The sequence below is a fragment of the Stegastes partitus genome, unplaced genomic scaffold, assembly GCF_000690725.1.
Source record: "Stegastes partitus isolate 25-593 unplaced genomic scaffold, Stegastes_partitus-1.0.2 Scaffold506, whole genome shotgun sequence".
NCBI classification, from domain to species: Eukaryota; Metazoa; Chordata; class Actinopteri; family Pomacentridae; genus Stegastes; species Stegastes partitus.
The window spans coordinates 53,469-80,000 of NW_007578237.1; the positions used below are offsets into that span (position 1 = coordinate 53,469).

General features: G+C 46.1%; 2 protein-coding genes and 1 long non-coding RNA gene across 3 annotated transcripts in view; 1 reads left to right on the forward strand and 2 right to left on the reverse strand.

Annotated features, from left to right (window-relative positions):
- Window positions 1-2,095: 2,095 nt before the first annotated feature.
- Window positions 2,096-20,398, reverse strand: ern1 (endoplasmic reticulum to nucleus signaling 1). Its single transcript, XM_008287541.1, has 22 exons — window positions 20,135-20,398; window positions 14,659-14,773; window positions 12,306-12,339; window positions 12,051-12,123; window positions 11,767-11,839; window positions 10,727-10,849; window positions 10,140-10,241; window positions 9,790-10,051; window positions 9,149-9,227; window positions 8,707-8,866; window positions 8,208-8,323; window positions 7,908-8,102; window positions 7,010-7,268; window positions 6,838-6,928; window positions 6,560-6,749; window positions 6,051-6,150; window positions 5,773-5,972; window positions 5,184-5,331; window positions 4,790-4,917; window positions 4,320-4,443; window positions 3,700-3,767; window positions 2,096-3,619 (listed from the first exon to the last, which is right to left on the reverse strand). The coding sequence occupies exons 1-22, from the start codon at window positions 20,210-20,212 to the stop codon at window positions 3,110-3,112; spliced, it is 3,228 nt and encodes a 1,075-aa protein (XP_008285763.1). The 5' UTR covers window positions 20,213-20,398; the 3' UTR covers window positions 2,096-3,109.
- Window positions 20,399-20,462: 64 nt separating this feature from the next.
- LOC103361460 (uncharacterized) lies at window positions 20,463-21,368 on the forward strand. Its single transcript, XR_520408.1, has 3 exons — window positions 20,463-20,898; window positions 21,082-21,115; window positions 21,281-21,368. It is a non-coding gene; the product is annotated as an uncharacterized LOC103361460 (long non-coding RNA).
- Window positions 21,369-22,342: 974 nt separating this feature from the next.
- The window catches only part of tex2 (testis expressed 2), a 34,225-nt gene continuing 30,035 nt past the window's right edge, over window positions 22,343-26,532 (reverse strand). Inside the window, exons 10-13 of the mRNA XM_008287542.1 lie at window positions 26,389-26,505; window positions 25,940-26,149; window positions 24,733-24,853; window positions 22,343-24,116 (exon numbers count right to left, since the gene is read on the reverse strand). Coding sequence (XP_008285764.1) covers window positions 23,964-24,116; window positions 24,733-24,853; window positions 25,940-26,149; window positions 26,389-26,505 — 601 coding nt within the window. The 3' untranslated portion in view covers window positions 22,343-23,963. The remainder of the gene's footprint in view (window positions 24,117-24,732; window positions 24,854-25,939; window positions 26,150-26,388; window positions 26,506-26,532) is intronic.

Here is a 26,532-nt window from a genome sequence, read left to right on the forward strand (position 1 = left end):
GGATCTTCCTGCGTGGAGTCTCCATGTTCTCCCCGTGCAGCGTGGGTTCTCTCCGGGTTCTCCGGCTTCCTCCCACAGTCCAGAAACATGCTGAGGTTAATTGGTGATTGTAAATTGTCCGTAGGTGTGAATGTGAGTGTGCTTGGTTGTCTGTCTCTAAGTGTAGCCCTGTGATAGACTGGTTACCTGTCCAGGTGAACCTGCCTTCACCCTGAGTCAGCTGGGATAGACTCCAGCCCCCCATGACCCTGGTGAGGATTAAGCGGTGTATAGATAATGGATGTATGTTTCTGGACTGTGGGAGGAAGCCGGAGAACCCGGAGAGAACCCACGCTGCACGGGGAGAACATGGAGACTCCACGCAGGAAGATCCCGGGTGTCCTCACCGGGACGTGAACCGGCGACCTTCTAGCTGTGAGGCCACGATGCTAACCACTGATCCACCTGCAGCTGTTGTGAACCAGAGGTCTGATAATAAGCAGAACCCACATGGAGCAGTTTTGTAAATATGGAAGAAACCACAAAGCCTCTGGAGTTAAAGGAAGAACAAACCGAGCTGCTGTGAGCCACCTCAGCGCCATTACGATGTGGATTTAATAGGAGCAGAGCTTTGCAGGATTAGGATGTTTAACTGTCTGCTTTAGGACAGCAGAGTGTTTTCATGTGTTAAAGGACCGACGGCTTGTAGTTTCATGTCACAATAATACAGAATAGTTTTAAATATGAAACGCTTGGTTAAAAAAAGTTATTTTCATAGAACTTTCATACCTGATTGAGCAGCTATAGAAAGCTGTACCACAAAAACTAGAACACTGGCAGATGTTCTGATCCAAGTAAGTTCTGGAGTTTGAAAAGGATTCTCCGAAGATAATGAAGATTGTTTTTGTTTCCAATATGGATGGATTTTTCATGAAAAGTGTATATGTGAAAGTATTTGATATATGAAGCAAAATAAATCCACATATCTTTATATCTGTCTTTGCATTTTCTTTTTTTTAAACCTGTTTTATAGCAGCGTGGTGACGTAATCCACACACTGCATGTTGATGTGTGTTCAGGTCAGCTGCTGCTAATCTATCAACAGAAAAATGCAATCAGACGAGGAGTGATAGATCTCCTCTATATTATAGTAACTGTGAAACTTTGTTGGATTGCATCAAAACAAAACTACAGCTTCTTATAATGCCTGCAGTTGTGTTAAATAAACAGCAGCTCCTCTGAAGCTCGGTGTAGGTCAGCATCTCATCTAGTTCAGAGCTGTTTGCATTGTCCTGGGCAGGAGGAGGAATCAGAAGACAAATAGTTCTTACCTGCTCGTCTCTGGTCCTGGACCACCTGGTGAATCCTCACCTGGTTTTCACGTCTTTAAGCCAAGTTCTGTGAAAAATCTCAGCCCCAAATCTCTTGGTTTGAAACTGTTGTGATTTTAAACTAAACAAATGATGAAACATGATGTTTGAATAAGATTCAACAAGCCGGTGTGACTACGACCCAGGAAGGAGATTTAAAGACGAGTTTTCCTTCATGTTGTTCGTACAGACTCCGTACTGAATGAACATCATCAGACTTTGAGCGACAGCTGAAGCTGTTTGAAGACAACAGCTGATCCAGACGCGACTTTTTGGCTGCATGTTGGTCAAAGCTGTCCGATCATCTCTGCTGGCAGCATCCATCCATCATCTCTACACCTTCATCCTCACCAGGGTCACGGGGGGGCGGAGCCTATCCCAGCTGACTCAGGGTGAAGGCAGGTTCACCTGGACAGGTAACCAGTCTATCACAGGGCTACACTTAGAGACAGACAACCAAGCACACTCACATTCACACCTACGGACAATTTACAATCACCAATTAACCTCAGCATGTTTGTGGACTGTGGGAGGAAGCCGGAGAACCCGGAGAGAACCCACGCTGCACGGAGAGAACATGGAGACTCCACGCAGGAAGATCCCGGGTGTCCTCACCGGGACACAAACCAGCGACCTTCTAGCTGTGAGGCCACGGTGCTAACCACTGATCCACCTGCAGCAGTCACACAAAATGTACACAGAGCAGAATTTCAATCAACAATCAAGTGTGAGTGTTTGGTCCATGGTTACTGTATGAATAAAAAAGCTTTTTATTTCATCTGTGTTCACTGGTTTACATCCGGACACGCGTCTGGTTTCAGGTAAATAAATACGTGATTCACACACTGATGGCTGCTCTTCTGTCCCACGGTAACGGCAGCTCAACACCTGCAACCAACAAGATCTGTCGGGTCTCTTCTAGAACCAGACTGAAGTTAAAACGTCTCCTGAGATGCAGTAAGATCAACCAACAAGCAAAATATTAGTATAAAAACAAAAATAGAATTTAATTTGCAAGTCATTCACTTTGCTTTGAAAAGTTATGAGGCAGGAGCATCTCAGGGTCCTGACTTCTACGCTCATATCCGACTACATACACTCGTTTAAATTAGCTCCCGTCTTCCGCCCTGAACTCCCTTTGGAACAGTCCACTCCTACCACAACAGTCTTGATTGACAAAAGAGAAGCAGTGTAGCAGCATTAACTGGAATCAAGCACGTTTAGCATAGTCGATGTAAAGATCTGTACACATACAGCACAGTGAGGTTTAAAACAAAAAAAAGGCACGGCGGCCACATGAAGTGATTTCTCATCGATGATCCAAACTCTGAATCCGTCTTTACAAAAATATACAAACCGTATGTGTGCAGTGAACAGGCTCACTGGGAGCAACAACATTGCACAAGAACGTGTTCCACCACATCTGGACACGTTCAGCGGACACCACATCGTTTTGGGACAAACACCATTTTGGACATGCTGTAATAAAAGTTTTTAAAATTCTCTTTGCTCAGTCCAGCTACAAGAAAACACCCAACAGCCCTGGTTGGTGTTCTGACTTCCTCTCAGCAGAGACAGACTTGTGTTGGGGTCAGCAGAAGGCACTTAGATCAGGCTGCAGCTGCTGCGTCTGGCAGCGGATCGCGGGCACTGCAGGCCCGTCCTCACCAGCTCAGAGAGCAGCAGCACAACCCGTCTCGGTTTACACTCTTTAAGGCGACGCTCCCGTCTGTGCCGGATCCTCCCGACTCTGGTCCGGCTCACTGTGGCTCAGTGTCCAGCGTGGGAGGATCCGTGAGCGTGGACGTCTCAGGCTGAGAAACTGCAGGCGATTCTGAGGCCAACGTCTCCGTCTGACTGTGCAAACTAGTCTGTGTGGACGGTGCTGGTTCTGCTGGCTGCAACGTCGGAAAGTGTGACGATTCAGGCTCATCCGGCGCCGAGGGCACTGGTTGACAGACCTGCACAGGCGCTGACGGATGTGTCGGTTCTGGGGGTTGTGAGGAAGGTAGTGACGTGTGCGTTGGCAGAGTGCAGGGCTCAGTCCGTCTCTGCGGCCCGTGTTGTGCGTACTGGGCCTGAGTCTTTGCATGCTGCTCTGCAGTGGAGTAGTAAGGCAGGAAGGGCCTCTCTGGCGCACAGGTCCGCATGGCCAGGTAGGTGTGCATCAGCAGGTGGGGGAAACGGGAAGTGAAGTAGCAGACGAAGTCGTCGGGGATGGAGCCCAGAGTGTCCTGCACCTCGGCGGGCAGCTCTCGGTAATGGTGTTTCTGTGGAGGGACGGTCAGCGTCAATCTGACGCTTTCATCTTAAACACAAGGCAGTTTATCACAAGAGAAAACACTCTCACCTTGTTCCTCATCGCACGCAGCAGGTCTCGGACCGAGCCACCCTTATAGGAGCGAAACTTCCGCAGATCTGCCAAAGAAACAGAAACATGCATCAATCACAAAAACCACAAACAGCTTTTCATGTGTCCTGCAACTGGAGCTGAAACTGATCAGAACAAGTAATAAAAAGAGCACAGAGGTGAGCTGCAGGAGTGTTTATTTTTCATCCAAATCTGGTCGGACACTTGAAATGACTGACGGGGATTTAATGGACCTCATCGAGGCACAAACTGCTCTATCTAAAGGTGGTCTAATTAAACATACTATACGTACATAATCATTTATCAGCGTGTGCATCTTCAAATGATGACGGTTTGATTTAATTGTGCAGCCTGAAGACACTCAGCGGATGCATTACTGACAGGAAGCAGCAGACTTCCTGTGACTAAACACACTGTGATTCTTTCTGGTAACAGGATACAACATTCAGAGCAGCCACGTGCACATCGGAGCACTTCAACAGGCTTTAAACCAAAACACACAGCGAGCTGATGTGGAGGGCAAAACTGAAGCAACACAACAAACAAGAGAAGCGTTCTGACAGGAGTCACCAGCAGTTTGCATGTGAAATGATTCCTACCCGTCTGCAGCGGTACGGTGATGTGCTCTCTCCAGTCACCCTTGACAACAGCCCTCCCTCCTCTCTCCAGCTGCCTCACGATTGGTCCATCCAGCGGTTCCTTTTCTATCCTGTCACTCACATCCTGCAACAAAACCCACAAAAACGCTGAATGTCAACCGAGAGCAGGCAGTATCGTCATAATCTGAAACAGTATCGGACGTGAAAACACACTCGTATTAGACGTCAGTGTTTGAATAAACGAACTCTACGTTTGGCCGGTTGGTCACATTTGGGTAAAGACGGTTTTTATACATTCTGAACACTGAAGCATGACACTGTATGATGCTCTGAAGAATCACAATCACTGCCTGTACATCCATGAAAAGCAGAATAAATCTGATGGACACCATTTTTCCAGAACACTGGCCTGTCATTACGCCCTGGCAGTCTGCCTAAGATGTGGTTGGACTGAGCAGAATCTGACTGACCTGGAAGAACTGCAGCTCCTTCTCCAGGCTCCAGAAGAAAGGGTGTTTGAGGACACTTTCGGCTGCAGGCCTGCCGTGGGGATCCATGCTCAACATCTGCTCTATGAGGTCTCTGGCTACGATGTCCCCTGATAAACACACACACGCTGGTTTAGGCGACGTGCTCTCAAGGTAGAATCGAAATAACTGCTTCCTTTTAGCTCAATAAGTTCTTGGATGCTTTTTGTTCTTAAAAGCCAAACAACAAAACATTCATTTAACAAAGCCATAAAGCTTGTTTGAATGAGGTACACTTTTGACATCAATTAAGAAACCCCAAAGCTGTCGCACACTTCCCCGTCCACCTGCTTACAGTGCTGCTGCTGTAACGCCATGGACAGATCCACGCCCTCACCATGTTTGTCACTTTGCAGGTAGTCGAGGCTGTAGGTGCCCAGTAAGATGCTCGCCTGCCTCTGCAGAGATTTCCCAAAAGGGTGGCTTCCCTGGGACACCACGTAGTAGAAGACGCAGCCGGCAGAGAAGATATCGACTGCACAGGTCTAGAGGAGACGGACAAACAAATAACATGTAGACGGTCACACATAATGAAGCACAGAACACCAACCTCACCAGATGTGATGCTTTCACTTGAAAAGGTAACGCTGCCATCGCATGTGATGAACAGAAACCAGACCAGTGGTGGTCTAGAACTCTGAAAGTCATGTTTTCTCATTTATTTATCTTAGCTGAATGTGTCTGTAAGTTTATGTGGCACAGAGAATAACAGAAGCAACAGTCAGCGCAAATCTTTGGTGTTGAACTTTTTTAACAAAGATTATTCCTCCTGCTTCTTTCATAGGCTACCAGTTTAAAACTGCTTAACTTGAACTTCATTCTTTTATCGCTTATAAAGGAAGCCCAGCTGAGCAGAGAGTTACCTTTATGTGAAGTCTGATAACCAACAGCACCCTGACAGAGCTGCCTCTCCGCCACTGACTCACCGGGTTGTCCTTGCAGTCCTCACTGAGAACCTCTGGTGCGATCCAGCCCTCGGTGCCCGGCACCCCAGACCTTCTGCTGAAGCTGTGGCGACCCACCGCCAGCTTCTTACACAAGCCGAAGTCCGAAATCATGGCCCGGACCCGACCATGTGCGTTGGGCATGGACACCAGGATGTTGTGGGGCTTCAGGTCTCTGTGAACTAAACCAGGCGTCAGCAGCTGTAGCACACAGCAGTCACTGAGGATGACAAAGTGGTTTCATATTCAGGGATGTATACCGATGTTGAGGGAGTGCAGGTGGGCCAGTCCTGACATGGTTTGCTGAAGAAGCATGACCGGCTCGAGTCCGTGACGGTTGAAATCTTTTCTCTCCACATACTGAAGAAACGAAAGGCAGCAGTTAGCATTGTTAAAGGACTGTAACAGGCTTTACAGCGTTTACTAAGTGTTTACAAACCACCACACGACAGACCTAAAACTCACAGAACTACATGCTAACTGGACAGACAAGCATCGCATCATCGAGGAAACGTGAGTGTGTCTAGCGCTGAAGAGCAAATTTTACTCCACTTTTCCCAGATTTGGAAAAAAAAAAAAGTGCCTTAAAAAAAGCCTCCGATGAAGGATTCAAGGATTCAAGGAACTTTTTCTAGTCATGCCAGCTCACATTTACATGTTTGTGGTACGAAATTGGTACTCAGGTCCCAGTTTTTAAAAAAAGCAGAATAAACAATAACTACAACTGTAAGACAAGAGCAACATATCAGCAAAAATACAAGCAAATCACCTCCTGGAGCGAAGCAGCGCACAGCTCGATGGCGATGTACTGGAACTGCCGGTCCCGCTCGGTGCAGAAGTAGCGGATGACGTTGGGGTGCTCGTCGGACTCCCTCAGCAGCTGAACTTCTCTGTCTGCAAAGCTGAAGCACTCTGGGAGGATTCTCTTCACCGCCACCGGACGGTTGTCAAACTGACCCCTAGTGGTGAAACAACAGAAATACAACATTGTGATGTAGGAAGAGTCCTTCAGTATTTTATAAATCAAACAGAAACAGGTTCCCTTACTTGTACACAATAGTCCCCTCGGCACCGTGGCCCAGGACCTCTTTGGGATGGAACGTTATGTTGCCCACTCTGACTATAGCTGAGTCGTCCTCTGAAGAGACGATGAAAACGGAGTTAAAACTGTTCCTGAACACATAAAGTGTGCATGTAGTCTTCATTTTACAATCTTTACCTCCATCTTCGTGCTCGTTGGCTGAGCTTCCCACCTCGGACACGGACAGGTTGGAGTGGTTGGAGGCTCGGGGGGTGACGTTGGGGCTGCTGTGGTCCGAGCACTCGGAGCGAATGTGGGCCACCTCCAGGTAGTCGCTGTCTGGAGCCAAACCCACATCGGCCGGGGGGAAGGGCTGCTGCCTCTGGAGCAGCTCCAACCGCTCCTCCATCTGTCTCTGGAACTCCTGGTGCTGCAGCTGCTGCTGCTTGTGCACGCTCTGTGGTGAGAGAGGACATTTCTAACACCGTTTGGTCTTTGTGACACTTTCACATGTGTAATGAGACTCGTGAACATGGCAGCCACTGGAGCACTTACTGTCACATGCAGCTACTTTAGATTCCTGTTTCTACTCATGGTGAACACAAAGCTCATTTACTCAAGTCCTGTACTTGAGTATTTCCATTCTGTGCTGCTTTGTGCTTGTCCTCCACTATATTTGTATTTATTTTTATAGTTACTGGCCCTGATCTGACTAGTTTTATACTGTCTATTATATTTCTCTATTTCCTGTCTGCACATAACTTTTCATATCCCTCTGTGAGCGTGTACACCACTTTGTTCAGCTCGGGTTGTTTTTAAACACGCTATGTAAAAAATACTTTGATGAGAAGGTATTGTGCAGATTTATCTTTACATGAAGCCTCTCAGATTTCTCTTGTGACTCTTTGGAGGTTTGCTTCCTGATTAGCTGAAAAGCTCCACCTGAACTAATCACACACTGCTACATCACTGAATGGGTCCTTTAAGGGCCATTTTGCTCTGAAAACTTGGTGCTGCCAGCGTTTCTGTACATGAACTCATGTTTCCACCACTTTTTTCTAAACACAAGGCGCTCATCCTTTTTTTTGTGACTTACTTTGGGGTAGGTGATCACAAAGGCCACCCAGCCAGCCAGCAGGAAGGTGGAGAAGATGATGGTGGCCATGTCTTTGAGCATCGAGTCCACAGGTGCCTCTGGACGCACAATGCGCCCGCCGGTCCCGGGTTCTTGGATGGACGTGTCCGGCAGAGGTGAAGGTGGGCCGTCATCCATACCGCTGTCATTGGCCTTCTACCAAATGGAGACGAAGGGACCACAATGAGGACGAGGAAGAACAAATCTACACAGTTGCTTCAGTATACACCTAAAAAACAAAAAGTAGTGGCTCCTACGGACCTCCTCTACTTTCTTGTCAGTCGTCGGTGGGATGACGTTGCCTGGGTTGCGAGGGAAGCTGTCGGGGAACTTCTCCAGAATCTTGGTGTGAGCTTCAGGAGGCGTCTCGTGATGACCTGAAATGCAGGAAGGAACTTTTTAGTACTCATCATAATCAGCAGCAGCAGCCTTGTGGACATTTTAGGCATTTACAGTCCCTTGTTTGAATAGAAAACCTAGACATCGTTACTCAGAATATCCACACGAGGGCAGTCTCACTACAACTTGTTCACCAACAGCACAGCAACGCCTTCAAGGTCCTGAGTTTAAAATGTGGTGAAGGGTGTCGACAGTGAAACCTCTCCACAAAAACAACCATTTCAAAGTGTTTCCTGATGTCAAACCTCGGTGCACAAACATCAGGCCTGAAACCTCCTCTGTCAGTGTGTCAGGTTAGAAAACAAAAGAGAACAAGGTGCTCAGTCAGATCTACTGTTTGTTCTGTGTACTGGTTTAGCACCTATGAGAAGCAGGTAGTTCCTCATGAAGTTGATCCGGTTTCTCTCGTGCAGCGCAGCGTTGAACTTGACGCTGGTGCTGGGTGTGATGACACACTCCTTGTCCTCGTCCGTCTCCTGGCTGTCAGGACCCTCCAGCATGGGGAAGGTGCTGCCACGAGGCTACAAACGCACACAAGGAAGTCCGCTTAATTCATCAGAGAAAAAAATCTCCAATAACAGTAAACTACTACGTCAGGGAGCTGGTAAGGCAAAGTGACCTGAACAGGAACAGGATGTACGCATACCTGAAAACCACTCACTAAAAAAAACACCAAGACTGTTTGAGACGAGGAGATAAACTGCTGGAGACAACTGACTCTACAGTTTAAAGCTGCTTTAAGTCCACGTCTCAGCAGTAACTACCACGTTTTTGATTAAGATATCCATGCAAACAGTGCTCACCACCACAGTCACTCCATCGTGCACCAGCGAGGGAGACGCATACAGACTGGTGGAGTATTTACCCACATACAAGGTGGCCCTGAAAAACAACAAGCACAGCCACATAAACTGTTATTCAACTGCAAATTACCGCTTCATGCCAACACGTGTACGAGTGCAACAACAGGAGGGTATAAACCATTACAAATATAAAAAAAACAACAACTTTCAGACGTCACTGAACAGGCGATACTTTCATAAAGGACCAAGTACTGAAAGTCCTGGTTGTGTTTTTCAGCCGATGCAGGTGCAGACACAGTGTATTGAAAGAAACGGTGTGAAAGCGGAGCTGAAAGCGGGCCCTTAGGCAGCCGCTCACTGGGTATTACATGTCCAGACTCCATCCCAACACAAAACAATCTTACATAAATAAAAGTATATTCTGATTTCACCCCTTCAGTGTTTCAAGCTCCCATGAATCACAGGCGCAAAATGCTTCAACACGTTCAGGAAAACTCTTGGGCAATATTTGTTCTCTGAAACTGAATAAACCTATTTTCAAAAGCTTGGCTGGCAACTCAAAGAGGAAACAGTTCCAACAGTTGCAGGGTAGCAGCTCGCAGCATCCACTCAGGAAGCAAAGCACACAAAATAATAATTACATGAATTTATTCTTGGGCTTCTTCTCCTTAGGAAATGGGTATTTCCACTGAGTGATGCGGCCAACCTCTCCAGACATGAAAGTGAGGTAACGCAGGGTTTCCACGGCCACGTTAGTGTGAGGAACTTTGCGGAGGCCCTCGCGCTGCCAGATGTACATGGCCACCACCGGGGAGTTGTAGTTCTGGACCCACTGGACGTCTCCGGACTCGCTGTCCACCGTCACCACCAGGCCGTCGCCGTTGGACACAAAGTGAGCCATTTCTGTGGACGACCAGAGAGCAGAAAGGTGACCGGCCGTGCCTGTCAGAAACTTCGGCTACGAGGGAGGCAGCTTGTCCGAGAACCTTACTGTATTTGGTGTCCTCATCAGGAAGGGTGGAGGCGTAGTCTGAGTAGGTGGCGTTCCAGCGCAGCTCTCTGTTCTTGGTGTCGTACATGGTGATGGTGTATTCTACACAGGGGGGAATATTAGAATGCTTATGCAACCTGCACAAAAGTCAGGTATTGGATATCCATTTCTGGTCTAAGTGCAAACCAAATGGTGTTGAATTTCCTTTGCAACAAAAAGTAGGATTCACAAAAGACCTTTGCTCTGACACCCAGTTATAAGTATTCAGTTTGCAGAGCTCTCTCTCTCTTTTTTTTTCTTAAAAGGTCCTTGTCTACAATTACCATTCCCCAAGTCCAGAAAGTCCACAGGGACCAACTGAGGACTGTTGCTGTTGTTGAGACGAGGTTAGAGATTAGATGACTTAGCAGGAGAAACGAGTGGGAGGTAAATTATAGTTTGCCAACAGTCTGTGGTTAAGGCATGCAGACAAATAAGCTTGCTGGTTAGCCAACTTAAACCAACAGCTGAATGGACTGGGCCGCCGGGACAATAACACGGGCACAAAGGGAAAACAGCTGAGCTGCTGGTTTCTGTGGTTTTTTTACCTGTGCGTCCCAGATAAAGAAGAGACGAGGCGGGACAGCGCATCTCGGCATGAGACGAGGTCAGAGTCTGCTTCTTCTCGCCGGTCAACAGGTCCACCACGTACCACAAGTCCTGCTTCTTACCTGTATGGAAGGACCAACACAGGTTAGCTTTGCTATGATTACAGCATTAAATGGCCCTTCCTCTTATGCAAACTCTTGCTACATCTCATAGTATGCTTTGTTCTCTATCTACTTAATATCGCTAACCCATTTCTACATATCGTAATTCGACTGCTGCACGTCTGACAGGCTGCTGTTCCTCTGGAGGTTTCTCTCCGTTTATTTCTTACACAGTTCTTTACCTGAAACAGAAGGTCTAATGAGAGACGGTTCAAAACACTCCCCAGTCAAAGCAAAATGTCAAATTGACCAAACGATTTGCACAAGCTCAGTGAATCGGAATAACACGCTGCCGTTTCTCCTTAATGCTGATGGGTGTCACCGCTCTGTGACTGAAGGAGCGGCCCATGGCCTCTTTGTACTCACGTTTTAACAACACAGGGTGTGGAAGTAATAACCTAATCACTGATCATTACAGATGAATACAAAAACCCTCATTTTCTTGACTGGTCCTGCAACTTTATTTGTCAAACATTTTGCACACGAAGAGATTTAAAGAGTGACGACGTGAAGCCGGCAGCGCTTTGCATCTCCGGCACGCTTTGAGCCGGCAGCAGCTTCAGGCTGAATGAAAACAAAAGCCTCACAGATAATGACCGCAGGGAGGCAAATGTCACCCGCTTCTCTTTAAACAATGACACATCGTCACCATGGTAGAGCTGCCCTCCTGCACCGACTCTTGTAAATTCAAAAGAGCAGAGGCTACGGCGGGCGGCGCTAACACAGTGAGCCAGATAACACCACGGCATGGACTGCAAACGGATTAGGAAACATAGTTCATCCTCACTATCAAACCGTTTAAATGTCAGCGTTTAACACAGGACCGTGTGCTTAATGACAAGGCATGAGATGATTTTCTGTGAATGAACTCTTCTTACCCGTGTACAGGATGCCATCAGAACTGCGACAGGGAGACGCTTGGACCAACTCAGGGATGGTGAATGGTAACTTCTGTTTGAGCAAAATGAATGAAGGACCATCAGATAAACATTTATTTCCATATGTTCTATGATAATAAACAGGAACAGATTGATTGCACCAACACAGCTGCAACTTGAGCATGAGTGTGCATTAACTGTTTATCTATAGAACAGGGAACTGAAAAGCGTTTCTGACTAAAAGAGGGGAGACTGTAATTTGTGATAAAGTTATTTCCTCTTACTGTGAGGCCTTCGTTGTTCTTCCCTCCCAGAGCGTACAGGCTGCCATCGTTGGGGTCGGGCAGGAAAGCCGGCCTGGTGGACAGAATAGACCGAGTTCACGGCTCAGCGCGAGTAAAAGCAGATTATGTGAGGAATTAGTTTGAGTGACAGATAAGACGAGCTCGACTGGTTACCAGAATCGTTAGCATTCACCATCTTTTGTTAAACACAGGTGTATGTATTACACCTGAGTGAAAAATAACTCAGATACGTACTCTGCTACATGCGTGGGAACCTGAAGAACCGGATCTGTGAGAAAGGAAGAGGAGACGAGATGCCAGTCAGGACCGACGACAATATTAGTGAACAATGGAAACCATTAGGCCAGGAGGTGTTGAGTAAGAACACGAACACTGGTGACACTCAGCCGCAGAGGACACAAAGTCCAAATGAACATGGATTCCCTCGTGGCAAACATGAAAGGCAAACAGTCATGTCAGCAAACAGTGCTCTGTGAATAAATCAAACATGTGATGATGGGAACGGACGGATGGTTTCATGAGATCGGAGCGGACCGTTTCCTCTAGAAAGTATTGTAATCCTTAAACCTGGCCATGACACCAAATCTGACTGGAACTTTACTCTAGAAAGCAGATACTAATGTCATCCTGGTTCAGTTGTAAGATTTTTGCTCTGTATTTAAGCATAATAATCCCAATATTTCTGACTATGTTGGCAGGTTTCCTCCAAACCACATCAGTCATGTCTTTGCATGTTTAAGCCCATTTAGCACAAGCTTTGTACATCTTATAATCAGTGCAAGTGCCTACTCTATTCCAAGTGACACAACAACTCGGCCTACCCTCTGGGCGCCTATTCACATGAAAATAAACTTTAAAGGCTGGAAGTTTGCTTAAGAAACACTACATCTGCTTCTGTGTCAAATTTACAGTCGCTGCTTTTTATGATCTACGGATTGAATAATAAATAACTGGAAAAAAATTCCAATCAAAAATATAAATGCTAGCCTGGTCAGTCACTAGGGAGAAGATTGAAGGACCGGCGTGGCTCTTTAACACAGAGGAAGATAAATCACTGTGTGATTTCAAGCCAAATGCCAAAACGTGCAGCCAAAGCCTCCGTTGGTCCAAGACAAACACACACCTCCCGACCATGTGAACATACAGGGTGTGGACCAGATGGAGCTGATCTCCACCGAGGTGGCCCAAGGGGTCAACAATGGCAGAGGGCAGGTGTAGGATTATCTGCGGTAGTAAATAACTGTTGTGTTCAAACAGCCTTAGCACTCATTCAACACAACCGCAGAGGTGTTTGAGAAGACAATGGCTTTCTACGCTGCATGTGAGGATGTCCTGCCTGGCTGTCTGAAAATACAAACACAGTTCTGCAGAGCCAACGGGGACTGACAGGCACACAATGAGAGGACGTGCACGTGGGCTGAAGTGCACAGCCTTTGTCCAGGTAAAAGGTTCCTGCTTCCCCCTCATCATGTGGGTGTTCGGCCGACTGACTGCAGCACAACAGCAGGTGTGTGCGAAGCTGGTACGACACTGGTCAAATTCATATTCAGTAGCTGCTCCAGGAAAACAGATGATGCGGAGGAGGCAGCCTCTGCCTCAGATTATTAATGATTCGGGTGTTGTGCTGGACCGGTCCAGGCCCACATCCTTTCAGTTTCTCCATCTCATAAAGTCTTGAGATTCTTAAACATGTTGGATAAATATTAAAGAATGTACTTCAAAAACAGGAAAAGCCTTGCCAAGTTTACTTCAGCTTTCCCCCAACAATCTCTAAGTTTATCTTATCTAACGTGACTCCTGAGCGTAGAGCGCCGACATTAACACGGTTACCATAGCACATGCTGCGTGTGCAGGTGATACTACAGCAAAGTTGCTTACCCTGGCCCACTCTGACCTTGATTACAGGCTATATTTGCCCCTCTCTCAGTTAATAATTGCCCAGTTTTCATGCCTAACAGACCTTCTCATGGTGTTCTCTGTAAGTACGGCCTTAACACGAGATTAAATCCTAGAAAGCCTTTCGTACAACCCAACAGTCTTTTTTGGACAAAGTAAATCAGACAAACAGCTGATTTTCAACTAGTTGTGATTGAAAATATCAGCCTGTTTTATTACCACGATCACAGGCTCTGCTGGTGTAAATAAACATCAGTATTAGAAACTATTTATGACTTTGATAAGAGGACAACTGAATCCCTGGGTTCAGGTTTTGGCAGTGTGGACACCCTCTTCTTCAGGAGACTCACAGAGTACTTGTAAATTAAGACACTCAATAAGGTTTAAAAAAAAAACAAACAAACAAACAGCAGAACAGTCTTGATATCGTATCTGTCACACGCATGTATGCAGCTTCACCCGAGGCCTGAGCTGAGTTCTTATTGTTGTGCTCTATTAAACCCCCGATGACAGAAATAAACACTGCAAACAACAAGTTAAAGGCACCACGTGGGTAGCAGCATCTCACTGTTTTCCTGTTGGCAGCGGGAAACATAACACTTCACTTTTGCAACCTGAATAAGGAACTGCGCCTTCAGAAAAAAGGCCGAAAAACAAAAACTTGCACTCAGCTCTGCTGCTCTCCTCTTACCTTCTTTCAAAGTCCATTTGATAGAGCCGGACTTCTTGCTAACAGCGTGCAGGTTTCCATCCAAGGTGGACACAAAGAGCAGGCTTTCAGTCAGGGAAACTGTGCTGCAAAAGCCCTACAGAAACAATAAAACGAGGACAAGGAGACGTAAACAACAGGTCTGTGTTCAGTTATGTAGAATTTGTGCAAATCAAAATGGTTGGAATCACACATTAGCAAGCAGACGTGTGTGAGCAGGAATCAGCTCTATTTAGGTCAGAACATGTACATTAAAGGCCGTGAATAAACTGCTAGTTACTGGGGCGTTACTTTAAACCAGACACACCCGCAGCAAATATGATTAAATGTTGAAATTGTTCCCACAGAAACACAGCTAATGTGGCTGCTCGTAACAGAGAGCATCGCTTCCATCATCACCTGGTGCAGACGGGCTTGTGTTTGCTGGTTCTACAGGAAGTGTGCCACCTCGGGCTGCTTGACAAATCAATTAATTTCAAATCAATACCTGACAGACCAGGCTGACAGACTGGGGGACCGGGGGAAGGTTCGGGAAGAGCTCTCAGAGGGTCTGAAGCAACAGCCAAGGGTTTCAACATGGAGCAACAAACTGGGCACGAGGCCGAGCATGTGTGCACTTCACCTTCACGAGTTTTTATACGCAGAGGAAACATAAATGAACAGAACAACATTTCTGTTATGGAAGATGTGAATATTTAACAGTCCCTTGCTACAGTTCTTACAGCTAAGACTGTTCAATTCTAGCATATCAATAAGAAAACAATGAACACAAATGCCAGTATATGAACCACAAAGTAAAAAAAACATCAACTGAGACCAGCGGTTCATCATCGTCATGACTGAATAAAGCATGTGAATGTCAGTCTGAAACACCCCGAGCCGCTGAGCCTCTGCCGTATTGATCAGCATCACGGTCCAATCACCCAATAAACAGCCTCATCTGAGCGCTGAGCCACATCTGAGGAGATGCAAGCGGAGGTCGGAGGGTTGGCGTGCTCTTAATGGCGTGGGACAAACGCACGTCGACCAACCAGCATGCATTATGAGCTTTTTACTTTGGTTTCGCAATGGACAAAGAGTGCTTCAACTTCCCTCTGCACAGACGAACAGTGGGCCGCCGGGCCATATGGGCAACCTTCTTTACTCCTACTCAGAAATACGGACGACTAGAACAAACACGGGAACACTTGGACGGGCAGCGTGCATGAGCAGACAGTACACGCTGCAAAGAGGCAATGCACTCATCTTCCTCTTGCAGAGAAACTAAACCAAACGCAGTGTAAAGAGCTGAACGTATGGCCACGAGAGCAGCAAGAGATCCTGCGTCATGACTTCGCTAGAGCCAGAATTAACAGCGATGTGGGCGACGTGTGCTCCAGCCAGCCACTGAGGAACGATAAAAACGCTGCTCTTGATAACCAAGCCATGGGCATCTTGTGGCTTTTGGCTCCGGTGTGCAGGAGGAGGTCCAGTGAGGGTGTCTGACTGCACAGACAACTGCCCTAAATCTGCCTGAGCAGTCAGTCTACTCTGTTTCGGCTGCTCTTTCTCAATAACTAGTGTTTTTATAGATGCATTTCCATTATAAGCATGATTCATCTTTGTTTCTGAGGCCTACTTATCAGCACCTTGTGCTAACCTGGGAATGTCACTGCACCTGTCTTCACCACAGAAGTCTTGAAAACCCTGAGCAGCTGAGACAGACCTCATTGTCCTGCTGAACCACTGCAGCATTGATCAGCTTCACCAACTAATACCCCAACACGCGTCCCTCGTGGCAGTGGAAATAGCCCCTACATATAATGCAGCTTACCAATTTAAAATTCTAGCACACTCTGCTGAGCATTTATCCATGTTTGAGCAGAGATAAGTAGAGCTTGGAGGATGGAAGTGCTTCTAAGCCAGACTCAAACAAACCACCAGAGCCAACAAGTCAGACAGTCACTCAGGATGTCCCGTCTGGTCACACAGCTTGTATTTCCATCAAACTCGTGTCAAAAACTAGCACAACACGGTCCAGGTTGGTCATGTTAAAAAGCTACTCACTTCTGTAGTTGTTCAGCTTTACCTGGCCCAACAGAAACCAGCACCAACCTCTGAAAGTTTCACACCATCTACAGAAAGAAACTGGTCCCTAAAGATCCCCTGCTGTGGTAGCACACATCCTATACAAGCGTCTGTGTCAATACTGTGCACCTGTGGCTGCTCCCACTGCGCTGCAAACTCACCAGCATCACACAACGGCACTGGAGGATCAGAACCCCTCTGTTCTCGGGCCCCCCGTAACCAAGGCTCTGGGTTTTGCAAACAAATAACCTTCCAAACATCTGTTAGCCTCCTTGGTTTGGACGGATAAGAAATGGTGAATCTGATTATTACAAAAGGCTTCAGAGACATGCTTGGTTGCTCAGAGGATGTGAGTTTCAAGCTTTCTTTGGGTTCAGACTAAAATATCGGGGCATTCCCTCTCATTTCCTTATTCTGTGTAACACTGAAATGTGAAGCTATTGCGTAAGACGGTTACATAATAATACAGAACTGGGCGAAACCAAACTCTTGGCAAGTCCTGAGATCTTCTTTTCCTTCTGCAATGAGGCCAGACATGTCTTAAAGGCACATGGACTACAATGCAGATCACCGGCAGCAGCAGCCTGTTGCTTGGCACACCAGCCTGAACACAGAGCCGACTGTAACTGGCAGCTTCCCACCGCGTACAAACAAACACTGCAGTCGTACAGCTGCATCCTAATACCTTCGTCGCTTGTTCTGATATGTGGTTCACAAGATGTTGAAGCAGTGCATCACCAACCGACAGATGGGAGAGGAAGCAGAGTCACTTGTCTCAGTATTTAGCCCTGAAAACAGAGTCAGGGCTGCTTTCTAGGAAGACTGACAAGGTGGAGGCGGAGGTGAGGGAGCAGAGAAACACTAAAAGGTAGAGGTGCTCTAATCATTCACCGCCCTGCATTAGTGACGGTAAAAGTCATGCAAAAACAGAGCAGATATTACACGAGGCAACAAATGAGCACCACTCAGCGGTTCATGAGTTTAGACGAGCTGCTTCCTGGCTGAAAACAGGCTTTTAGATTATTTACTTCATCGTTTAGAACAACGGGATCCACCAGTGTGTAGCTGCACCACGGTGACTAGCATCATCGGCAGCTCCTATGTGCTCACTGGGTGTGTGTGAAGTGCTTTCATTTAGGCGTTTCAGGCTATTGTGTGACTGTAAAACCAGATTGACAAATTAAATATATATAACAGAACGTTAATTAGTAGCAGCACAAAATAAGTATTAACGGCTTGACGAACCGAGTCTGACTTAAAACAACACGGCTGGAAGACGTACTGGAGAGCACTGGCTTCTTTTGTAAAACATAAATCATTTTACTGATTACAACAGAGGAAACATTTCATCTATGACTTGTTTTGGAAACTGGAAATCACCACAGTCTGACAGACGGAGACAAAAATGAATACCTGGGGGAGATTATTACAAAAAGATGTCTTTTCAAAAGAACTCTCCAACAAATTAAGCCCTTAATCAGTTGAGGAGTGAAACGCTCTCCCAGTCAAACCACCAGCTCGTCTGCAGCAGTAAACAGTCTTTTTGCAGCTCGCCTGAGTGCATGCAAACACCGACACAGGAAAAAAGCTTATCACACATCTGGTTACTAGTCATGGGAAGTGTAGAGCACTGTCAGCAAAACTACGTTAAATAAGAAGTCCCTAATAATCCTTAAGTCTTACAGTCTAATATAGAAGCCATTTTTACAGGTTTTTGCTTCCAGGCTGTGTTACAATGAGGATGTTTTGGTGGAAGATAAATTAGGAACTATGCCATGTGGAGATGACTGAGTACAGTAAAGATCACACAGAAACAATCAGCAGCTTTTCTGGTCAACACAGTGTGTGTGAGCCACGGCGTTGCTTCAGAGGGGAGGTCACGTGTCACACACTCAGTCAAAGCACAGCCAATCTACCGTGGTGATAAGATAGCGTACGATCGCACATTCTTGTTTTTCCTCAGCAAATCTGAATTCATGAAATAAAGAAAGCAATGAGGAAGAGCTCCACCTGAGGACACGCCGTAATCTCATTAAGAGGAATATTAATTGTTTTATGAACGCCCTGCAGACCTGTGAAGTGATGCATGGGTGAAATATAAGAAGCGTCTAAAAACAAATAAAAGGTTTTTTTGTCAGACACATCCTGCCTCCAGTAGAAAATCAGCTGACCTATCCACTTCTTCACCTACAAACACAACCAGCGTTTTCTCATTATTGGGCTGTCGATACTCAGTGTGTGCCTGCCTCTCACACACTTATCTCACCATCTATAGTTAGCCGATGATTTGTCACCATCACGACACCAGCACACTAACGGGGTGAGAGAGGAACCTGAGACATGATAGGGGATTATAAGGCTGCTTTAATCTGCTGCTCAGCCCGAGTGGTTCACTGACTCGGTATTGAACGGTGTCCATTTCAAACCTTTCTAGGAATCTGGCTCAGTCTCATAGTTTACTCTTCTAAAACATTAAACCAGGTTATAACACATGGCTATTCTATTTACATTGTACTCCCCTCTCATGCTGTTGGCTGCTGTATATCACACCACATGTTGACATGCAGCGCTGCAGAGGTCTGAGCGATGGTTTTGCACTGGTCTGCCTCAAACCGTGTGCTCGACCTGATCACACAGAATCATCCTGAGTGGCAATGCTTTGGTGTGGAGCTTCTGAAATTACAGCCTGTCCTGCTGACTTCACAAAGTTTCAGAGATAAAACAAAAGTTATTCTGGCATGAATCATCCTTTAAACTTTGCCTCACTAGAAGGAACTTAGGCTTGCTTTAGTGTTGATGTACCTGGTCTTTGCAGGGTGTTTATGTCCACAGAACTAAATCACTTCACCAACTTATCACATTGGTTTGCACATCTTAAAATGACTGATATGACAGCTGATGAAGGGTTTGCGTACAAACCGTTGAGTGAACATTGCAGCCCATCTCCCTGCTGTCCTGCCTTCAACAGCAGCTTTAACGATGCTTTTCTAAAACCCACTGATGTGCTCAATCTGACACAAACACACAACGTTCACAGACACACAGCAGTCTCTCCAAACTTCTGAAAACACTAAAGCTTCATGCCCTAAAACATGTGGGTTTCTCTGATTTGTGACACTAGACTGAATAAACTGAACATCAATGTGAGCAGAAAGTAAAAAACGAATGCTTTTAGCCTGCTAGCTTGTGTTAGCTTCCCTCTGTCATGTGAAGACAAACACACACACTTCAGCCTTCATTGAACTGCAAACATTTGGACTCGGACTGGTGATATTTGGGGGAGTTACGGCAGAAAAAAACGAGCTTATGCCCAGTTAAACGTGTAGCTGAGCAGCTAGCTCCAAGCTAGTGTTATCCAAGTTAAGCTAGCTTATCCAGTTAGCCTGCTTACCTTTTGTGGGAGCCCAGCGCAGCCCAGCAGCACTAAAATGCACCACACCAGGGCCCGACTGCTCACTGTCCAGTCCATGTTCGGGGGTCTCAAACCGGGATAGACGGCTGGTTGGTCCCGGAGAACCGTTGGCTACATAGAAAACGTGGTTTTCAAACGAGACCTTAGGATTTAACGGGTTTTTGATTAGCTGCGTTGTAGCATCGAAGGCGTTGAGCAGCGGCGGAGCGAACGTTCTTCCTGGAATGAGCTCCGTGGGGGCCGGACCTCGGGACAGATATCCACGCGAGTGGAGGAGGGGAGACGCTGGAGTCCCCGTGAACCAATGAGGACAGACCCACGGAAACGGATGTGCTATAAAACAGATCCGGGGGACATTTTCTGCACAGGTCCACACTGTGAAAGCATGCTTCCTACGGCCATGGCTGCCAGCCTCCCAGGGTTAGCATCGGATATGTTGGTAAAGTTAATTGCATGCGTATTTATAGTTTATTATTATTATTATTATTATTATTATTATTATTGTTATTATTGTTACTACTATACGGGACCGGATCGTGCTTTTGTTCCGAGCAGCGCGACCAGGCCGTGAAGAGGAGAAAATACATGAAGGTAAGATTTTAAACCGTTTCCTTCAAAGTCACATTTAAATGACGTTCCCTCTCTTTAAGGCATTATTTAGTTCTTTCCATGAAGCTTCTGATTCAGGAGATGGAGTGACTGCACGTCCACGTGGCTCCCGGATGAAGCAGGACTTCCTTATGGTGAGTTTTTCTCTATAAATATGTTTTATTCTCTTCGTCTGGTTCATTCATGATGATTTTTCGTGCGTTAGACTTCTGATGTCAAAATGAAGTCACCATTAAGTCTGATTTGACCCAGCAGTCCCTGCAGGCTGCTGGGCCTGGTTCAGTAACTCATTCAGATCATTTGTGATTTTCATTCAGGAGCTGGACTCTGGATCTCCTCAATAAGAGCACAGTAAGTATTTGTTTGAGACTTTTCAGGGTTGTGAATGATGATCATGATGCGTTAGACTTCTGAGAAATACTGAAGACCAAACAGATCTGACACGACCCAAGTGATCAATCTTTAAGTGCAGGTTTTGAACAGCTGAGCTCATTCAAGTTGTTTTCTTCTTTTTAGGGATCAGACGGCTGAAGCAGGAGGTGACCCCACCACTCTAATGATTCTCTGTTTATTGTTCAATAAAGCTTTAACCTTCAAACCTAAATGTTGTCCTTCACTCATTTCCACTACCTGTTACTGTGTTGGTAAAATGTTTCGGGCACTGTTTGACCCCGAGCAGCCTGTTCCGTGGCCGTTCACTGGTCAAGAGTGGTGCTAGATCACGTGGCCTTGTTATAACTGGGGTTTCTTGGCTTTTCCCACCAAGTCTCTCTTTTAAGGCAAGGCACAGAATCTAAACCCAGATCAGATTGCTGACAGTTACTTCAGGTGGAAAAGGATCTAAGATTTAAAATGAGTGTATGGTGTTGCTGTGAGGTTGTCCATGTTCATCCACGCTGTGTTAAACGTCTACATGTCGCTACCAAAAGAGAGGATGTGTCCACATGCAGGTACAAGGTGAAGGTCACTGAATGCTGTGATGAGTTTAAAACTCAAGTCAGATTTTAAAAACACAAAAGGAGGGAATATGTGTTGGAAGAACGGCGCTAAATCTCTTTAATAGAGTTCCAGAAACTCTTGAGAATCAGCACGGAGGTCCAGTGCAGCGGTTCTGGTCGTCTGTGGAGGCCCGTCGTCCTCCTGGGACACTGTTATGGTGGTTTATCATCTAATTAGTCTTTCTGATGATGAACCAGATAGCAGCTTATTGTTATATTTAACACGAGAGATGCAACAATTACAAGATTCTCAGATTTTGACAGTTGGATCACAGAACCTTCCTTTAAATTAGAGAAAATGCTGTTTTTCTTTCCTTTAAATCAGTGTACTTTGAGTTCCTTTAGATTTTGGACTGCAAGAGAAAACAAGGCATTTTATGACATCAGCTTGGAAGAAAAAGACATTTTAAAGTATGTTCTCACCTTTTACAGACTAATTAATCTGCACATTAGTTGATAAACTAACTGCTGCTTCCCTAAATACGATTATTTAAAACCGTGTAATGACATCTGAGTGGATGGATGGACGCCTTCCAGTGACAGCCTCGTTACAACCAAGAACAAAGCTGAACACATTCTGTCCAAGCAAAAGGTTTTATTGATCCACAATGATCAGAACCAGAACATTCTGCAACATCACTGAACACAACAGCAATGTTTGATATTTTTCATCACTGTGCAAATGAACAACACCGAAACGTGGAAAACAAAACGGGCCTGTCTCCACAGACACAGTAATGGCACAAAGACAAAGTTTTCTCCCTTTCCTCAACTGATGCAAGAAATGTGGTGGCTCACAATGGAGGAATGTTTGATTATTTTAAAGGCACTTTATGCCTCATACACTTGCCAACACACATGTCTGAACAGAAAACACGTAAAGTAAAAGTCACCTGTAAAGCTGGGCAGAGTACAGACATCCTGCTCCTGTTTTCCTCTTTCATGTGTACAACACAGAACAGCAAATCAATAAATAATTCAACAAAAATAGAGCATTCATTAGCTGGATGTCTGCTGACAACATTAAATAATATGGCTAATATCCGGTATGCTGTTTATTCAAAGAGCAGGTTTCCCCGCTACAGATCCGTTACTGTGGTCGTGAAAGTTTTGGCCTCCTGCTGCCCAGAAGAATCTCTCCCTGCAGACGTCTTCTGAATTTCCAGCAATAAAACATTGGCTGTACGTCACTGAAGCACAACTATTAACCGATTGCTTATTCATCACCTCACACAGTTCCCCTTTAAAAACCGAAAGATTGCTTTGGCAATAAAAATAGAAAAATTATTACTTTTGCTCAACTCTGAATATAACACGAAAAGAGCGCTTGAAACATGTCGCTTAGAAGCACGTTGTCAGTGAATGAGCTTTTCCTCGCACAGCTAAGGAGCTGCATTCCTATTTATACATTCAACAGACCTGGGCAATGTTCAGCTGCTGTGTTTGCAGATGGATTTTAACTCTCAGAACCCCTCTGAAGCTCCCCTCATCCCCACCACACAGTTAAAAGCACACAGGCTGTATGATATGATGGCGTCCGTTGTGATTTAAAACAAACCCAGTGTCTCTACGGACACTGTGCCATTGGTTGGTTTGCATAAAGGTGCCAGGCAGCTGGCACAGGCAGCAGTGTGTATGGTTCAGAAATGGGTGTCGGTATCCCTGTGAAATGTGTATTAAGAATCACTGGGGCTTTAAGCAAAACCATCACCTAATTTCAGCATTATTCCCTCAACTGTTCACCCGTTCAGGGTCACACACTCGTCTTGGTGGCCTCGCAGCAGCACTCGATTAGAAACGTCACACAAAGAGTTTTACACTGTACAACCATCACGTTTGGTGCAGCTGTACATCACAGGTATTATGGTTCTTCTGGTGGAATCAGATGGCTATTGGTCGATCCGCCGCCCATGAATTGGATTTCGTCAGAGAATCAAAACATTTGATGTCACACAAATAAAACCGTGTGATTGGATGACAATCTGTGAGTCACTGTTCTCGTCCAGTCTCTCGCTTCTCACCAGGACGTTTTGACAGTTTTGCGCTCCGTGACTGGTGCGACAGTGGGACCGGACTGTGGGTAAAAACATCGGACCGAGCCGATCCCACTGCTGCACCGGCGCCTTCTGAGTGGGGGCGGGGACTCGTGACATCGTCACGGTGATAACATGTCCGTCCATGTACACTCTGACCAGCAGTCTTCACATGTCCGAGACCTCGGGGTCCGGTTCCGGTTCTGGATCCTTCAAGGCATCGTTTGTCACAGTAATCAAGTTGGCATTTGAACGTGTGTCCATGGCAGAGTGCATTATGGGTAGCCATACGTCATCCATGTTTGGCATCACAAATATTTTCTGTGGGACGGCAAGCAGAGTAAGACGCAAAGTCATTTCAACAACGAAAGAGTGAAATATGAGAAAATGGTACGAAATTGTGTCTAAATAAGCAACAAAGACCTGAAACCCCCCCTGAGCAGCCGACCCTGGATGGACCGGCTGGAGCCCAGTGAGGCCTGAGTTGGGCTTTTGTTGAAAGCCAGATGTTTACACTCACTCACAACTGACAACAGTGTGCACTGCAGCTCTATATTTTACTAGAGGCACGGTGGAGGGGCGGTGGGACATAATTACACCCCCAGAGGAGTTGGGCAGAGATAAATGTAGACATGCGGTGGAGCTGACAGCGACGCTGGGCTGCAGCAGTGTGCAGGTGTGCTTATCCAGCAGCAGGCGTGTCATTAGTGTGGCTGTATAAGCGAGGTGGGGATGCCACGGGCACTCTGCTTTGAAGAGCATGTAGGTGGGCAGCCATAAATTCATCTCAGAGTCCTCTTTATAACCTAAATTCTCACCCCAAACATCTGGGAGGCTTTCTCTTTGTCCTTACTGAACAAACTTTCAGCCTCTCAGTCGTGATACCTGAGCCCTTCACCACCTACCAACTAAACATCCTGCTTTACTCAGCGTGTACCTGGAACTCCTGATCCAGTTTCTTCTCGATCCACTCCGTCACATGACCTAGTGTGACCTCCCTCTCACCCAGTTTAGGCCTCGCTTTCAGCTCCAGGTGAGGGGGACTCCGGAAACCATACCTGACAGCCAAGAGGAAACATTCGTGGTCATGTTTATGCCGTTTTAAACAAGCTGAAATGCAGTTATGTCCCTGAACAGACTTCACAAACACAGGACACGTGGTCCAGGCCATATTATGCACATGTACAGGTTTATATCTGTATTGCAGGAGTCTACGAGGACATGTTCACATGCCTTCATGATCAAACACACTTTGTGTTGCTCATACTGTGTATCGCTGCAGCATTTTTTCTCACCATGTCTGAAATCCACCGTTTTAGCACCGCAAATTATTTTCCGGCAGAGAAATACTTGCAGATTGCTAAGATGGTCATTTTTTGTTCCTAGGCAGGCGTTATGCAAGTCTGCCACACACTGACATAAGCAATGGAAGAAAAGCCTGGATGTAAATGAGGTGTTTTATGCAGGTAAGGAAGACAGATAACTCCCTTTAGCATGTAGTTCAGGCTTTGAGAGTTACCTTCTGCATGCATAAAAAACTAAAAGACACAGAAGGAGCCCATAAAGCTCTTTAAATTCAATGCATTTTATAACAGAACACATGTTGCTGAGGAAACATGCAACACAAATCAAGATCATGTTGACCCTGAAGTTGAAGCCTTTTTGGCTTGTGATCCTTTAAAATGGGCTTTCCTTCTAGGACTGTTTCATTTGAAGGACTTTTAGTGGCACTTAGAGGTAACAGTATGGAGTATTTTAAGAAAAAATCCCACAAAAAGCAGAGACAATCCGAAAAATATATTTTATCTGTAACAGAATCATATCTTTACTTCATATTCTTTATTCTTTGGCTCCTAATCTGGGAAGTGCCGCTGCACATGTTGACTGTTAGTATCATTAAGATGTTCATCATTATGTAATTAAGGTTTAAATGTTCCATATCTCACTTGAAAAACATACTTTTGTGGCCTCATTTCTTAGAAGTTATCTATATTTAGTTCACAAGTGATTAAACATTTTAAATCCTGTCACGACGTGCACGTCTGTGTTTGGCCAGCAGAGGGCGCAGCGTGACGCGCTGAAGCCAGGACTCCCTTACAGTCACTGACCACATCCTACAGTTTGTGCAGTCCTCCTGAACGTACCATATCCTGTCCGTGGGGGGAGGTGGGATGTTGACAGCCAGCGTCCCGCGGCACTCCTGCACCTCCACTGTGAGCAGCAGGGGTGTGTTGGAAACCTCCTCCATCTTCTTCTTAATGAACTCAGTCTCTGTGGCTTTCTGGAAGTACTTTGACTTGGCTATCTTGTCCACAAAGCGCATGATCTTGCTGGGTCTGTGGCCTCCCACATAGCTACGTGAGCAGAGGATGGAAACAGAGGAGGAGGGGAGTCAAGGAGTGAGTCAGGTTCATAATTTATTCATACCAGCATCTCTTGCTACTCAGCACCCACGATGGAGGGGAGTGACTGGGTGCTACAATAAATCAGCAGCGAGTAGGTGGACTGAAAGGGCAGAGCGTTCTGCTTCAACACGAATCCGATTCTGCCCATTTTCAATTCAGATACGTGCTGATGTCGCTGTAAAGCTCACCCCTCGGCTCCCGGCGGAACAGGCTTGTCACTGAGGAGTTCTGGGGGATCCTCCTCATCCGATGAGCCGGCGCTGGACGATTCCTCATCACTGTCTGCCAGGCAGTACGTCCGCGGCCTGAGCCTGGCGCGCACACACACACGC